The following is a 17,944-nucleotide window of genomic DNA, read 5'->3' on the forward strand; positions in this document are numbered from 1 at the left end:
CATGGCACTCACTCTAGCCCGGGCAACAAAGTGAGACTCTGTCTCAAAAAAAACAAAAGAAAGAAATTGTGGTACATACATACAATGGAATGTTACTCAGCTATGAGAAGCAATGAAGTACTAGTCATACGTACTACTACAGTGTGGATGAACCATGAAAACAGTATGCTAGGTAAAATAAGCCAGACACAAAAGACCACATATTGTATGATTCTCTTTATGTGAAATATCCAAAATAGGTAAATCCATAAAGACAGAATACAGATTGATGGTTGCCAGGGGCTGCAGGAGGGACAATGAGGACAACTGCTTAATAGGTATAAATTTTCCTTTTGATGCAAGAAAATGTTTTTAACCAGATAAAGGTGGTGGTTGTATAACATTGTGAGTGTACTAAATACCAGTGAATTCTTTACTTTAAAATGATTAATTTTATGTGATGTGAATTACATCTTAATTTTTTAAACTTTATAAAGTATTTTGCAAAGATTGCTCATCTGGCAAAGAAATTTTTTTTTAAGTATTCAATCTTGATAAATCATCTTAGCAAAACAGGAATAGCACATCTTTTTTCTTTTTTTTTTTTTTACCCCAATTTCACCTACAGCTGCAGCATAATAAATTTTTAAATGATTGAAAAACTATCCCAGAATCATACATAAATGGTGAAACATTTACAAGGAATTCAGGAGGAAGACAAGGATGCTCACAAACACCACTATTATTCAACACTGGTCTAGAAATGATGGTCCATTGGACAAGAAAATAAAGACTGTAAATGTTGAAAAGCAAGAATAAAAAAAAATTTTTTTTGAAACAGTGTCTCGCTTTGTCACCCAGGCTGGAGTGCAAGGGCACGATAATAGCTCACTGCAGCCTTGAACTCCTGGGCTCAAGCAAAGGGATCCTCCTGCCTCAGCCTCCTGAGTAGCTAGGACTACAGGCATGAGCCACCACACCCAGCTATTTTTTAAATTTTTCATGGGGACAGTCTTGCAGTGTTGCCCAGGCTGGTCTCATACTCCTGGCCTCAAGCAATCCTTCCACCTCGGCTTCTCCAAAGTGCTGGGATTATAGGCTAAAAGTTATTTTAATGTTGAAGTTAAAAACCAAACATTCTGATATTAGGCTTTGCAATATAAAAGCTATCAACTAATTTTACCACTATACTTGGAATATAAAATACATTTCTGTGTATTTTGGGTTTTGACCTATTTAGAATTTGCATATTATAGAATCTCATATGATCAGTTTTTTAAAAGGACATATATAGAATGTAGAAGGATTATAGAATTAACGCATTGACTGCCACACTAGAAAAAAAGTTTTTCCCTGAGGCCCTGGTGTTTTATTACGAGAACAGAATAAAAACTTTGAAAACAAAACAATCCTTTCTAATTTAATGAAAAATTTGTTATTTTTTATTGTTTTCTGTACATGAGTTATATGCAACTCATGCGGCACTAGAATTAATTTTTACACTGCACACCACTTGAGTTGTATGTGACTCATGATGTGCTTACAGAATTTGTTTCCGGGAATGGAGTTTTCATATGCTTCACAAGGGCCTGGGCTCAAAACTGGCGTGAGTTAAATACAATTCACATGGCAGTTAATGTGTTAAGGATAAAGTAAAGGATAATTTAATCATTAAGATTCACATCATGAAGATGAAAGCTCAGAACAAGCTGAGGCTTTTGTTTTTTGTTACATTACATGAAGAAGATGAATAAGTAATAGAATGTATTTGGGGACAGATCATGAAGTGTTAATAGATAACAAGAAGCAATACTTGTAGCCCTCTGTGGTTTCTAACTTCACTATCGGAAGATGATGTAAAACTGGAAGGATAAAATAGTTAAAGATAGAATTGAAATCTAGGATAGTTGAAAAAGATTTTAAGAGTATTCTGAATGGATCCTATCTGGGAGTATTAAAAGAAACTTGAGGGTATGATGATGTTACTAAACGTTGAAAAATAATACAAAATGAAAGAAATGTTATAATAGTGATGTGGAAATGTTCTGAGTTTCAAAAAGGTAAAAATCTAATTCTGGAACCAATCAATTTGTAATACCACCCAAATCCTGTGTCTTTTTTAAATGTCAGTTTGTTAGTTATGTGCACTAACAAAAGTATTGATGACTACTAACTGTGGGAACATGTCACACTAAATTAGTTCAGTTTTCTTCTACAGAGTCATTAAACCAGTACATCCAAAGAATATTAAAGTCATAGACATGAGACGGCTTGATTTTTAATGAGGCTTTTTAAATATCTCATTGATATCTTTGTGGAGTAGATGAGAAATGTGCACTAGGTGATAATGTGGGTTTTGTGAATTTGTAGTTGATTGAACAGCCACTCTTGGAGCATAGTTTAAATGAGCAGCAACATCTGTGTTGTTTTTTTTTTTTTTTTTTTGAGACAGAGTCTTGCTCTGTTGCCGGGGCTAGAGTGAGTGCCGTGGCGTCAGCCTAGCTCACAGCAACCTCAAACTCCTGGGCTTAAGCTATCCTACTGCCTCAGCCTCCCGAGCAGCTGGGACTACAGGCATGTGCCACCATGCCCGGCTAATTTTTTTTTCTATATATATTTTTAGTTGGCCAGATAATTTCTGTTTTTTAGTAGAGACGGGGTCTCACTATTGCTCAGGCTGGTCTCGAACTCCTGACCTCGAGCGATCCACCCACCTCGGCCTCCCAGAGTGCTAGGATTACAGGCATGAGCCACCGTGCCCAGCCAACATCTGTGTTTTAAAGAAGGGATAGAAAGGTAATAATATCTAGTCATTATACATGTCCAGTGCTATGCAACACTTTTATCAGTGACTTAAGAGTATTTCAAAGATGTGCTTGTCAAATACAAAGATGACTCAAAGATAGAGAAAAAAGTTAATTCTATAGATGACCAAATCAAGATTTAAAAAAAAAAAATGCAGTTTTGATGATCTCAGGCTCAAGGTGAAATTTCAGATGAATTCGCTTATTCAATAAATATGTATTTAGCACTGTTATATATGCCACACACCGGTGGTTGGCATACCTGAATGAATACAACACACACAAATTTCCTACTTTTGTGGAATTTACAATCGAATGAAAAAACCACTGATAACTTGAGTTAGGCAAAGATTGCAAATAGATAACCTTTTGAGCGTAACCTCTTTTGAGTGTGTTAAAAAAAATTAACCTAATTGAAATGAAAACTTATGCTTTGCCATAGACATTCTCTATTAAGAGAATGAAAAGTGAAGCCACAGACTTGGAGAAAACATTTGTAAAACATGTCTACAAAAGGCTTAAACCCAGAGTATATAAAGAACTCTTAAAACTCAACATGAAAGAAATAACTTAATTTTTTAAAATAGCCAAAAATTTAAACAGATACTTCAACTAAGATGTGGATAAGTACATAAATAGATGGTCAGTACTATTAGTCATTAGGGATATGCAAATTAAACTTGCAAGAGATACCACTACATACCTTTTAGAATGGCTTTTTTAAAAACTGACAATACCAATGGCTAGCCAGGATGCCAAGCAACTGGAACTCTCATACATTGCTGGTGGGAATGTAAAATGGTGCAGACACTTTGGGAAAGAGTGTGGCTGTTCTTAAAAGTCAGACATTGAATTACCCTGCGACCTAGCAATTCCACTCTTTATGTTCACATGAAAACCTATAAAGGAATAGTTATAGTGGCTTTATTTATTATCACCAAAACTGGAAATAATCAAGATGAGCTTCAGCTGGTGATTGGTTAAGCATAGTAATACATGCATGCAGTGAAATACTACACTCAGCTATAAAAGGAAACAAACTGCTGATATACTCAGCAACTTAGATGACTTAAATTTGTTATGCTAAGTGAAAGAAGCCAGAAATCTCATACTGTATGATTCCATTTATTTGACATTCTTTAAAAGGAAAAATTATAGGATCAGAAAATAGATCAGTAGTTACAAAGGCTGGGGATGTGGAAAAGAGGTGACTGCAAATGGGTAGCATGAAGGAATTTTTGAGGGTGATTGAACTTGATTGTAGTGGTGGTTATACATAACTGTATGCATTTGTCAAATCTCATAGAACTCTAGATCAAAAAGAGTGAATTTTACTATATGTTTAAAAAATGAATAAATCTATTCCCTATAAGATATGCATATAAACGAGAATGATCTCTAAGAATCAGTTTTACTTAAAAATTTACAGAAGTCAGGAGGGGCATAGTGGCTCAAGGCCTATCATCCTCTCACTTTGGGAGGCTGAGGCAGGAGGATCTCTTGAGCCTGGGAGTTCAAAACCAGGTTGGGCAACAGTGAGACTCCATCTCTCCAAAAAGTAAATAAATTAGCCGGGCATTGGTGGTGCATGCCTATAGTCCCAGCTACTTGGGAGGCTGAGGCAGAAGGATTGCTTGAGCCTAGGAGTTCTAGGCTGCAGTGAGCTATGATGATGCCACTACACTCTAGCCTGGGCAACAGCGTGAGACCCTGTCTCAAAAAACAACAATAAAAAAATAACATAAGTCAGTAGATTTTTAATTATTTTTTAGTTTTGCCTAATAATGATAACTTTGACAGTACCATATTCCAAAATGTCATTAAGCCTCCTAGATAGCCTCATATTAATAATTCTCTTCAACGTGTGAATTCTGAAACTTGAGAGAAATTGAAGAAGTGTGAATAACTATGAATTTATTATAAATGTTTTTACTGAGTTTTCAGAGGTTTGCTTATTATTGACAGTATCAGTCCTGCCAGAGGAATTTACCAGATAAAATGACTTTTATTTTACAAAGTTGTGAAGAAAAAATATGGTGGAAGGGACTTGTTGGTTTTTTTCTTTTTTTATTTCCTTGTAGGAATGTGAAATTAGGGAAAGTTTTCCTGAATTGTGGTAAAGTCAAGTGGGATGGCCCTTGGACTTTAGAGTCATACATATAAATCATACTCCTCCAGTACTAGCTGTGTCTGTGTTTTGGGGCAAGTTAGTCAGCATTTCTGAACCTCATTTGCTTTCCTCAGTTTTTAAAATCAGTTGATCATGCATACATTTCTGAGTAGTTATTCAGTAAGACAAAATATATAAAGCGCCCAGCATAGATCCTAGCACATGGTAGGTAATCAGTAAATGTTATTTCCTTTTTCCTGTGCTCACTCCTGGACTATTTTTGGTATCTTATTTATACCATACATGTAAGAGCTACAAAACCAAAATACATGTAATTATTTTGAAGTTTAAAATAGCAGATGTATTGGAGTGCTGAGAGAGAGCAGTCTTATCTTGTTCTAGATCTGAGGGGTAAGGCATCCAGTTTCTCGCCATTATGTGTGATGCTAGGTGTAAGTTTAATTTCAACTGATCTATCTTCAAGTTCACGGACACTTTTCCACTATCATCTCCATCCTCCTATTGAGTCTACCCAATGTGTTTTTATTTCAGTTATTGTATTTATCAGTTTTAAATGTTCCATTTGATTCGTTTTTAAAATTTTCTGTTTCTTTGAGATTTTCTATTTTCCCATTTGTTTCAAGACTATTCACCATTGCTTCTTTGAACATTTTTTGTAATGGCTGCTTTAAAGTCTTTATCAGATAATTCTAACATCTGTATAATCTTAGTGTTGATGTATGTGACTGTTTTTCCCCTGGATGAGTTAAAATTTTCATTATTTATCATATGCCAAGTAATTTTGTATTGTGTCCTAGATATTTGTATATTTAGTTGTGAGACTCTGGGTCTTATTTAAATCCTATGGAGAATATTTATATTTTTGTTTTAGCAGCCAGTCCAGTTAGGTCTCAGGCTGCAAGTTCTAATTTACCTTCTGTGAGCTGTGGTTCCAATATCCATTCAGTTTTCAAAGCCTTTGCAATGGTATTCTGATCTACAGTGCTATTCTGATCTGTCCTGTGTGCATGTCACTCATTTCTAAGTTTGGGAACCAGGAGGTGGTCTTTGTTAGTTCTCAAAGTCTTTGGTATGCTAATTAGGATCAGATTGTTAGCTGTGTAGCTCCTGGGTGAACCCTGGAATTCATAAGCGATTCATGGTGTATTTTCCAAGCTCCTCCCATTCTATGTTTCCTCAGTACTTTCCAGTTCCCTGGAGCTTCCCTTTCTGGTCCTCTAACCAGAAACCTGAGCTCTGGTTATTCTGCTTTACCAGGAATTCCCAGAGTTTCACTTGTGTCTATCATCAAATGGTGGGAGATTCAGAGAGAGAGGAAAAAAGCAAAAGGAGGGTCAGCCCCATCTTCCTGGAATTAAGGTTCCACTAAACAGGTAGGTTCCCTTAGAGGTGTGTACGTTGCAGGTTTTCATTGTTGCTACCTCTGCTGCTGCAGCCGCCACCACAACGGGAACCACTTGATTTCCTGGGGGCTGAGGTGTGAGAGAACCAAGAAAAGAAAGGTAAATAAAAGGGAGGGGGACTCCTATCCTCTCTCTGAGGTTAAGAGTTCCTTTGCCTAGTCTTCAAACCAGAGCTATATTGATTTTTACCAGATTTCTCTTTGTACCACAGCACTCACTTTTGGATTTCTGGCTATGGTACATTCAGGCTGGAAGTACCAAAGAGGGAGGGGAATAGTCCTGAGTTAGAAAAGCAGAAGGGCAATATTACAAATGCTCTCTTTTATTTTTTGTTATTTTGTTGAGTCAAGGTCTCGCTCTGTTGCTGAGGCTAGAGTGCAGTGGTGTCAGCATAGCTCACTGCTACCTCAAACTCCTGGCCTCAAGTGATCCTTCTGCCTCAGCCTCTCAAAGTGCTAGGAGTACAGTTGTGAGCCACTGTGCCAGGCTCACAAATGCTCTCTCTCTCTTTTTTTTAAAAAAGGCTAGTCAAATGAAGCAGTGGGAGCGGGGAAGGAACAAATGTCTTTTAAAAGGAAATTTAAGGTCTCACTTCAGGTATTTAAAGAAAATGCCAGTTCAGCAATACCTTGAATTCTGGTATTCTGCTCTGATTCATTTTCTGTTTACTTTTCAGAAAGCTCAAATAGCTGTTCCATGCATTCTTTCCAGGTTTTATGGTTTCATTCAATGGGAGGGACGGGATATAATGTGTCTACTCCATCTTACCTCTGTTAAACTAAAATCTGGCCTGAGAAAGTCTCTGTACTCACATACTTGAGTTCTTATATATGAATCATAACCTAACTTAGTAGGTAAGCAAACTGAAAACGTAACTTTAGGAGTATGCTTCTGTAATGATAGATAGCTGGGTCTCAGCCAATCCTGTTACCGAAAGCTTGGCACTTGTTCCTGAGCCTGCATCAGAAAAACGAGGACAAGTAGTTTGAGGAGAAGGAAAGAGAAGTTTATTAATTTGCCAGCAAATGAGGCCGTTGGCAGACTCCCGTCTGTACCAACTTCCTGCCTCTGAACAGAAATGCAGAGCTTTTAAAGTGTAGGGGCGGGAGGTTCAGCTTCAGGATACTGCTGTTCAACTATAGTTGATGGTAGTTGATGGTTCTGATTCATCCCATCTTGGACTAAGACAATCTAGGCTAAGACAATCTCATGACCTCTGCTGGACAATTTTTTTCAGCCATCTCCTGTGGTACAAAGAACAAAGGACCACTACCCTAGGGCAGGGATGCAGGTTTTAATTCCCAAAAGGTGTGGGGGAGGTTTTAGACAGAAAACATTTTTACTCTTTTTCAGGCCATTCCCCCTGTTATAATCCTAGTGGCCATACTTCAACCACTTATAGGTGGCCAACTGTTCAAACCCCATTCAAGTAAGGTAAACACCAAGCTATAACCAATCCAGCTGTTTCTGTACCTCGCATCTATTTTCTTTATGTCCCTTTCCTTTTTCTGTCCATAAATTCTCTAATCGTGACCATGAGACAGTGCTGGAGTCTCCCTGAATCTACTGTTATTTCGAGGACTGCATAATTCACAATTCCCAAATCATTTTTTCCTTGCTCAGTTAAACTGTTAAATTTAATTTGTCTAAAGTTTTATATTTTAACACCTGGAACAAGACCCTAATTTTCCTCTTGAAAGAAAGCATTTGTAATATTGCCACCATCCTTTCTGCTTTTCTTTTCTTCTTTTTTTTTCCCTCTAGTCATGATCCTGTGACATCTTCTGCTTTTCTAATTCAGGATTATTCCCATACTAAGGTACAGCTTAAATCATATTACTACCTTTTTAAAGTCTTTTTTAGCTCTCCATTATCTCTAGGGTTCAAACTCTTTATTTCAGTACTCACATTCCCCAGCTGCATATATCTCATATTCAAGCCTAACAGGAATACTTGCTGATGTTGGTGAGAACAGAACTTTCCCTCTACCCTCTGAACATTTGACTTTTGGGTTTGTGAAATAAACTGGCAGTAGATAGATTAACAGGAAAAAAGGCATACAAATTTATGATGTGCATGTACATGGGAGTTTTACAAAATATAAGACTGGATGAAGGCCAGATGATTGAAGTTTTTATAGTATCCTGAGCTACAATAAATGCATAGGGGCCTGGGGCTTTCATGGGGAGATGGTGACAAGCTGGGATGCTGTGGAGAGGAAATGGCTGGTGAACAAAGGTTGTCTTGTTATGCAGATACAAAGTCTTTCAGGTAATAAAAGTTGTCAGAGCAGCCCTCAGAAGAATAGGGTGATAGTCTGTGACAAAGTTTGTTTGTATCTGACCTATATAGTATTTTCTGTGGTACAGTTAATCTTCCCAAATTGGTGAGATTCCCAGGGAGGGGAGTACATGACAATTGAGTTCATTTTTGGAGGGTCTATCTTAAGATAGACAAGGGAACTTCAGAGAAAGCCCCTTCCTACCCTTCAGGGGAGAAAGAATGATAAAGTCAGGAGGGCAAGAAAAGGTCAGAAAGATCTTGATTCTTTTGCAGTTCAAAGCACTCAGTATGCTAAAACACACCATGCTTTGGGGCAATGTTTTCTTATCCCCAGCACTGATATATACTTATTCCACATTTATAACTTTGTTTATGTAATTCTCTCAGCCTAAAATAATTTTTTAACCTCTCAATTTCTGCCTCTTCAAATTCTATACATCTTTTAACGCTCAGATGCACTACCGTCTTAAAATTTGTTTTAGTTACCTGCCTTGCTCTTATGCGCTCCCCGTAAGAGGAGTGTGTGATCTCTTCAGCCTTTGAAAAACTGTCATTTTTGTTTGGCCTTTTTCATGGTATGTATATATTCTTTGCCTTAGAAGAGGTGTGTAGAGGAGAGGTTTATGTGTAGACATACAGTAACTGTCTAGCACAGGCTATTATGCTTCAGATCCAATAGATTCAGGCAACATTTAGTTACTACTGTGTACTTTTTCACCTACTCACCTATAACAAATCTTTGAAATAATTATTCTAAATCTTCATATGAGGACATCGAGAGTAAGTAAAGTAACATTATTTTAACTCTTCTTCAGTGGCTGTGAGTCTCTTGAGTGCAGGGATTTCAATACAGGTTGAATATCTTTCATCTGAAATGCCTGGGGCCAGAAGTGTTTGAATTTGGGATTTTTTCAGATTTGGGATGTTTAACCTACATTCAGTTCTCTACCACCTAATGCTTAACATAGAGTAGCTACTCAATAAACATAGCAATAACTCCAACTTTTTTCTTCTTTCTGCAGTACCTTGGCCATGTAGAAGTTGATGAATCAAGAGGAATGCACATCTGTGAAGATGCTGTAAAAAGATTGAAAGCTGTATGTATTTGATGGTTGCCAGTGTTGATCTATATGCTGTCCATATTTTCTTAAAAGATTTTGCTCAGTAATTTCAGTGACCCAGTATCCATTAAGAACAGTGTTTCTCTTAAAGCAAAAGATGTGGACTTACTAATAAAAGAATCTCATGTTGTTCATCCAGAGGTATAAATTATAAAGACAAACCTGTTTGATTTAGGTCAGACATTATCCAAAAGGTATTTTTGATTTATAACTCATGTGAAACAAGTGATGTGAAATTTGATAGGATAATTTTCTAAAACCAGGACGAAGCTGTTAGTTAACATCTTAACCTAATTGTGACAACTGGATTATAAATTATGAATTTTAAATCTGTTATAAGAAACAGCTTTCTGGGAAAAAGTTAGAGATATCTGTGTTGATGCCTGGTGAGACTTTCTTGGAGACTTCATCATTATTATCTTGACTCCTACTCCCTAATATTTTTCTCTGTATTTCTCTAACATAATCTATTTCTACTGCCTTGTTCATAAACTTTAGCGCACTGGAATGGAGAGCCCTTTCCCAGGATAAATAATATTTCCTTTGCCAATTATGACATAGAACATATCCAAAGTCATGCCTATATATTTCATAAAAGGAGAGAATGGGTTCAGAATTCATAAAGATTAAAGTGCTAAATTTCAGATTTTCGATAGGTTGGAGGAATGTTTCATAGATCTGACAGCCCTCTTTACAACCTTCCTTCTCTCCAATATGTCCCTATTTTGCTACGAAAGCTTTAAGCATTGCTTTTGCATGCCCCTGCCCCAAAGAGCATTAAATACTTGTTGCTTTGGGTTTGCTGGTATGATGGGCTGCCACAACTTTGACTACTAATATGTGCTTTTTCTCTCAATTTGCTTAGTAATCAAAAATGTTCTGCTTCTTGGTATATTCTATATTAACTCTTATCTGTAATTCCACAATATGAAATACATAAAATTAAGCAGCCAACTTAGGTAGATTTTATTTTGGAATAAATGCCTGAATCTATTATAGAAAGGAAAGGAGGAGAAAAATAACTGATTGTAGTATACAAAGAACTGAAAAACAAAACAAAACTAAAATAGACACATACACATACATGCATATATATATGTATCTGCACATACCCTTTACCTCAGATTTTAGTCATTTAAATTTTTAAATGATTGAAGCCTTTCCTTGTCTTATCTGTGCTCTCCAATTCATCATTTATGTTAAGGGGACTTATAACCATGCATTATGGTACATGAAACTATAGTTTGTATTCTTGCCATGTCCACTTAAATTTATTCCCCAATTAAACACCGTCTCAGGTAATTTCCCATTTTTGTCAAAAGCAGTTTAAAAGAGAAATTAAAATTCAGTTTCTTCTTTAAGAAAATAATTCTAAATTCATCTAGAAGAAGAATAGCTAAGAACATTTTTTTAAAGTAATGCAATTATTTGCCCTACTTAAAGAATATTTTATAACACTCTATTACTTATGACTGAAAACAACAAATCAGTGAACAGACTAAAGAGACCTGAAACAAACTGTAAATAATTATTCAAATCTTATAACTTATATAACTTAAAAAGCCACTGTGGAATGAGTCTTTACAAAATCTTTTAATTCAGAGTATGGCTTCATGTCCACTCTCTAAATAAGGAAAAAGTAGAGATAGGTTAAGTTTGCCCAGAAGATATTGAGAAATGGTATTTAGTTGTTTAATGAACAGTTAATCCTCTTAACTGTCTGGTTTTTTTAAACAGCATTTAATTAGAAACATCTCTTTATTACATAAGTAATATATTGTATAAAATACAAATGAACAAAAAAAGTACATAAATAAAACAATGATTTTATGCAATCCCAGATCTCTAATTTTTTAGTTGAATGGATTTTTTTTGTTTTATTTTACCTTTTTATGTTTTTAAACCAAGAAGATAATAGACTATAAGCATGATTATTTCAGGCACAGGACTATTTAGATAATAAAATTTAATGAGTTTTTATATTCACCAGAAATAGGAACTACATTGCCATTTTAAAAATTATATCTATGCCTGCAACAGTGTCTGGCACACAGTAGTCACTCAAAAAATATTTCTGGAATGAATATACAGAATACAATTCAATCTTCAGTATATGGCAAATTTTATCTTTTAGTCATCATAATTATATCTTATGTTTAATGTTTTAAGTTTACAAAACCTTTTTGCATATCTCTAAAGATCTTTGTTTCCCTATGGTCTTTATGATTTAAGGAAAGTTTTATATGTTGATGATTGCTTTTCTGGACATACTTAAACTTTTGAACTTTGAGGGAAAATCAACCACTCCTGGACTTTTCATTAAGTTATTTAAATTTTTTCAGACAGACCCTATCTAGAAGACTTGGAGCAAGTTTATATATAGTTTTGCATTGGAAAACATGTATCATAAAAAAACGAGATTGGAATGTTAGGTAACTGGGGCAAATTTCCTGTTTATTATATTCAATGAAACTTCTCCCTTCTATAAATACCTTTTCTATTTCTATAAATACTGAGAATCTTGTAGACAGTTGGAAGTCTTCAGGATGTTGTTCTTCTCACGTCAGACTAGTCCACATAAATTTATGATTTTTGTCATCTTTTCATATTTTTATATACAGAAATTTCTAGTTGCCTTTTTTTTTCTCTGAGCAAACATTCATCTAACAAACTTCACTGGGGATCTACAACTTGCTGTGCCAGATACTTATATTGTGCCAAATGCTATGTCTCTGGAGGATTTTTGTCTGTTTTTTATAGATTATAAATCTTCCTCTTCTACAGAGGATTAAAGAAGAAATAGATTGTCTTTAGAATTAGTTTGAATGTCAAAGTTTAAAAATTTTAAAAATTAAATAGCTTAGATGTTCCAGTTAAGTAGTGGAACAAAAGATTTTAAATCTATCATGTAAATGATCTTTGAGTTAAAAATTTAACATTTCTAATGCTTTTTAAATTTATGAGGAATTGAGGAAGAAGAGAATTTGCAAGTATATTTGTGTGTGTGTGTGTGTGTTTTTCCCCAAGTAGTCTCTTACAATTTAGAATTAGATTAACTTCAGTTGGAAACCATCTGTATACTTGATGTTCTCTAATGAAAAAAAAATCATAACTAAAAAAGATAGTGTTTTAAAAATATGTTCCTCACAGCATAAATGTTAATTTTTTTTCTTTTTTACTTTCTATGCATAGAGTTAGTTGCTACTATTTTCAATTCATTTGCTTTGTGATATAATTTCACTAATTAGCTAATTTGGGGTTTAAATTGTATAGGATAATTGACAGAAATGGCTTATTGTCCATTTTTATTGCCTTTATGGCACAGTCAGTTGCAGGGTGAGGAATATTGTCCTCTATCAATCAATTTTGTAAAATGTGTATAAGGCCTTGTTTGACTCTAGTCCAAGATGCCCTTCATTTTAAAAGGTCATTTCTTCCCATTGTCTCTTAAGTGTCTTTCCCTCTCTGTCTTGGTTTTAGACTAGTTTCATTATACTACCAGTTTCTAATATGTTGTTTTTTATTCACTATTTGATATATTTGTTTTAATATATGTTCTTGTTTTAGCAGGTAAAAGAATCATAACAATTGTTTTTTAAAAGAACATTAATATTATTCTCTAATACCTGTCTTTTTATGCATTTTGCACGTCAACTTTTTTCATTAACATCTGGGGTCTTTTGTAAAAAGAGGAAAAACTCCATGTTTAACAAGAGCTTTTCTAGGGACTAAATTAAAGGTTAACGGATCTCCTTCCCTCACCTTCCCATCCCTTAAGAATGGTGAATCTCCTAACTTTGGCTGCATCCTTGAAAGCTGGTGGTTACTCAGTCTAACAAAACTAGGGTCACCAAACTTGGCAGCAGAAATAATCTTAATCTTATTGTAATGACTGACTGGCATGATTATTATTTTTTTTCTAGCTTAAGTTCAGAATATTTTGTGGAAATATTTGATGCTGCTTGTGATTTTCAAAACTTAGGTGGAAAACAAACTTTCTGGTTCTGGGAGCGTTGAATGAGTTTATAAATTATTTAAGAGAGTCAAATTTCAGTACAATTATCTTTTCCTAGACATTTATCCAATATTAAAAACTGATGATTATAAAAAGTAAAGGCTTAAACTATATTTCAACCACAACTAAGAAATGTAAAGTGAAAGTAGCTTGGGGGTGAGTTAGAACCCATCCACTTTGCATAAATTCTTTAGATTTTAAATGGTGGCCAGTTTTCATAAATGGTGCTTAAAAATTGATGCTGGTACCATATATAGCTATGCCTCTCTTATCCAGATAGTTTCAGAATTATATACTTACAAATGTCAATGCAAGTTTATTTTAAAACAACAGCTTTTAAAAAGAAAATAAAACCCTATTCCTTAAATTTCAGTTGTGGCCCAAAGATGTTATTTGGTTCTTAAGATAATTTGTTTTCTCAGCTCCAGTTTAAACATTAGCCTTGTGTTCTTTATAGATAATTTATTCTGTATCTGGAATAGAACATATCTGTTATTTCCCCATGTGCATTGTGAAATCGATCAGCACACCCATTTATACAGATTGATACTAATGTGTAAGTGGAAAGTCAATGGTCAAGCTCCCCTTAGGTAGTATGAAGGATTCTCTAAGGGACATCTTAAACTCATCAAGAAAAAGTATGACAAGGACCCTTGGTGCATACTCATTTAATTTTATATATTGCATTTTTATGTGATTATGTGGTCATTTGAATATGAACTGGTTATTTAATTGATGACTTTCACACAGTTGACTACTGATTTTAAATTGAAAAATGTATATGGAACCAATCTTCTATTTTATGCTCACTATTATGAAATTTAAATGCAAATCTCACTAAACCAGTGTGTCCTAATCTTTTCTCTGCTGCCAAATTTGGAAAATATGTTTTAAAAGTATATAGTGATTACTAAACTATCTAGTTGCTCTGCATGAATAGAGGTTCTGAATTCTTCTCTTTCCATGGATTCTTAGGCCATACAGTGTGTTTCCCTGCATTTTCGTGCACCCTTCCTTAGTCCTTGTCACTCCTGGTATGGATAACTCTTTAAACTCTCACCCCCTCCCCTCTCCCACTTTTCCCTTTCCCCGACTTCTGTATGTGCTTATTGGTGTGAAACCCTGGGACATTTAGCCCATACAATAATAGAGCTCGACTTGTCCCCCTGTTCCTCCAGGAAAGGAAGTTCTTCAAAGGCTTCTTTGGAAAAGTAAGTTTAATGCCACATTTGTGCTTGCTTTATAAGGAGTTACACCCCTAGTATAGCACTGACATATTTTTAAAAAGTAGTACAGCTTTGGTTTCTTTATAATACAGGAATTGATTTGACTGTATATAGACATTAATGAATTAGGAAGTTACTATCTATGCTATTATCTGTGTGTCTATGTATACTAAATCTGATGATGCCTAGGAAATTCCAATAAATGAATCCAGTAGGTTAGAAGAGGATTTTCTCTTTAACACTATGTATTAAAATAAATTTCATTTGATCTTTCAAAGCTCTATTCATATTAGCAGTATTTTTAGCAACTAGATTTTGCTTAGCACCCAATATTGACAGAGAAATGGGAAGAAATATTAAATTCAAATGAATATTAAATATTTTACATTCAGTAGTATTATATTTTTTCCAATCTAACTTAAATTTCAGCTGAAGTAAATGAAAGTACGTAAACTTACCTTTTGGGATCCTGCTATGATGTTTAACCTGAGTTGCTAATCTAAAAAAATCCGTCTTAATTATTAGTCTACCAAATACCTGTCATATGTGGAATGTTGTTTATGTAGATGCTTTTCAAGTAATGATTTCTTAATGTTCAGATCTCCTTAAAAGTAAGAATATACAGGGTGGCAGTATACCTATAAGTAAATATATTTCTAACATTTTTGTGTCCAAATTTATTATTATTTTGTTTTGGGGAAGTGCTATAAAGTAAAGTATTCTGTCTCAGACTGAGACAGAATAAAAGAGAAATACTGTCATTAGATGAGTGAGTGTAAATTTCTGAAAGTTTATGTGAGTATAAAAATCCTATCACAATTTGTTTTTTACTTGGTGGTTTTGTTATTTTTGAAATTTGTTTTAAAGGACAAATCATTTCCATTTCCTTCTCAATTAAATGTTTTAGCTGTAGCTTATTTTTACATTTTCTTGTTCTAATTTGGGTCACTTTTATATTAATGTAAACAAATTTGAAGTATTTTAGATCTAATGAATTAATTCAATTACTGCTGTCAATCTGAAATGAAAAGTTACATAATTTCCCGACATGTCAAAATAACATTTTCTAGTAGACATTTTGAGTCTGAGTCAAATTAAGAAGTCCTTAGAATATGGAACACATATCTAGAAAGAATCCTATAGACATTTACAACACTATAAATAGATATTATATTTGTTAAGGAAATTGATAATTGTTAAGGAAACTTTTTCTGTGGTATTGTTCTTTCCCAAATGGAATTTATTTCTTCCTTTCTTTCCTTTCTTTGTCCTTTCTTTTTCTTTCTGTCTCTCTCTTTCTCTCTTTTCTATTCTTTTCTTTTCTGTTTTTTCTTTTCAAGAGACAGGGTCTGGCTCTGTTGCCCAGGTTGGAGTGCAATAGCTCACAGCAGCCTTGAAGTTCCAGGCTCAGGTGATCCTCCTGCCTCAGCCTCCCAAGTAGCTGGGACTACAGGTGCATGCCACCTCGCCTGGCTCCAAATAGAATTTCTGGAAGCAGTTACATGTTACCACAATTATACAATTTGAATTATCTTCCAAGTGACGAGTTTAACAGCTTTGTCTATGAAGACGAGGTTGTGGAAAATATTAATTTGGTTTATAGAGAAATAATGTTAAAACTATATTTTAGCAGGACACAGTGGCATGAGCTTATAGTCCCAGCTACTTGGGAGGCTGAAGCAGGAGGATCACTTGAGCCCAGGGAGTACAGTCTGGACAACATAATGAGACCCTGTCTCTAAGGGGAGAAAAAAGTATATATTTTTAAAGGTTATAACATAGTGTTAGGGAACAAAGCTCACTCTCTGTTCAGAAGCAGTCCTCAGGTGGCAATATTTATTAGGCCATGAATCACCTACAGTGTGGTTGAAGTGGGTCACACTGTGCTTGTTAGCTGCTTTCACTGCATTTTTACTACACGATGAATTTTTATGTCTTTTTTTTTTTTTTTTTTCAGCTCTTCATGGGGGTACAAAAGCTCAGGTTATATACATTGTCCATGTCCTGCCCATCCCCCTGAGTCAGAGCCTCAAGTGTGTCCATTCTCCAGACAGCGGCCTGGCACTCACTATGTAGTCATACCTCCATCCCCTCCCCCCACCCCCCACCTCCCACCTCCCCCCTCCCCGAGTCAGCACCTTCAAGCATGAGAATTTTTATGTCTTAAGAAAAAAAATTATGAATCGTCTCACTTAATCCATAAATAACCCTGAAATTATTATTCTCCTTGTTTTACAATGAAGAAACTGAAGTTTACAGAGATTAAATGACCTGGGTGAAATAACAGACATAATAAGTGGTAGAAGCTATGATTTGCACTTAGATAATACAATTCCAGAGCCTACACTCTTATTCACTGTGTTATACAATCACTCCATTTTCATATTATTTATTTTTAAGTGAAATTTTAAAGATTTAACTTTAAAAGGTACTAGTAAATATCTTCCTAGAAACTCACTTTTACTTTCTAACTTTCTTTTTAAAGGACACTAATTTAACTTTGGATTTTATTTCTGGCCTATTTACTTTTTTCTTAGTTAAAGCTTTAGAGAGTCTTTTTTCAGTGGTTCAAACTAACATTTATTTATATGGAAATATTTACATTCTACTACAGGATTTAAGTAGTATCCTTATCCTGAGTATCTCTTATCCAAAATGCTTGGGACCAGAAGTGTTTTAGATTTCAGATTTTTTCAGATTTCAGAGTACTTACGTATACATACAAGATATCTTGGGAATAGGACCAAGTCTAAACACAAAATTTGTGTTTTATAAACACCTTATACCCATCGCCTGAAGATAATTTTTAACAATGTTTTTAATAATTTTGTGCATGAAACACAGTTTGTGTACATTGAACCATCAGAAAGCCAAAGGTGTCACTATCTCAGCTATCCATGTGGACGATCTGTTTTTTTGGCATCACCATCATTCCTGAGTCTGAATTTATATGCTACTGATAAGCAATCATTTTCTTACACT

The 17,944-nt window shown here is 34.8% G+C and overlaps 1 protein-coding gene across 12 annotated transcripts in view; it reads left to right on the forward strand.

Moving 5' to 3' along the window:
• Nucleotides 1-17,944, forward strand: part of NUMB (NUMB endocytic adaptor protein) — a 171,534-nt gene that overhangs the window by 122,125 nt on the left and 31,465 nt on the right. For 7 of the 12 annotated variants that reach the window (XM_045564261.1, XM_045564306.1, XM_045564265.1 and 4 more), the window contains 2 exons: nucleotides 9,623-9,697; nucleotides 14,915-14,947. In XM_045564261.1, the coding sequence (XP_045420217.1) occupies nucleotides 9,623-9,697; nucleotides 14,915-14,947 (108 nt within the window). Of the gene's footprint in view, nucleotides 1-6,368; nucleotides 6,417-9,622; nucleotides 9,698-14,914; nucleotides 14,948-17,944 lie in introns of those variants that run through there. The other 5 variants (XM_045564272.1, XM_045564280.1, XM_045564267.1 and 2 more) reach the window with 2 other exon arrangements.

The sequence above is a fragment of the Lemur catta genome, chromosome 1 (genome assembly GCF_020740605.2).
Source record: "Lemur catta isolate mLemCat1 chromosome 1, mLemCat1.pri, whole genome shotgun sequence".
NCBI lineage: Eukaryota > Metazoa > Chordata > Mammalia > Primates > Lemuridae > Lemur > Lemur catta.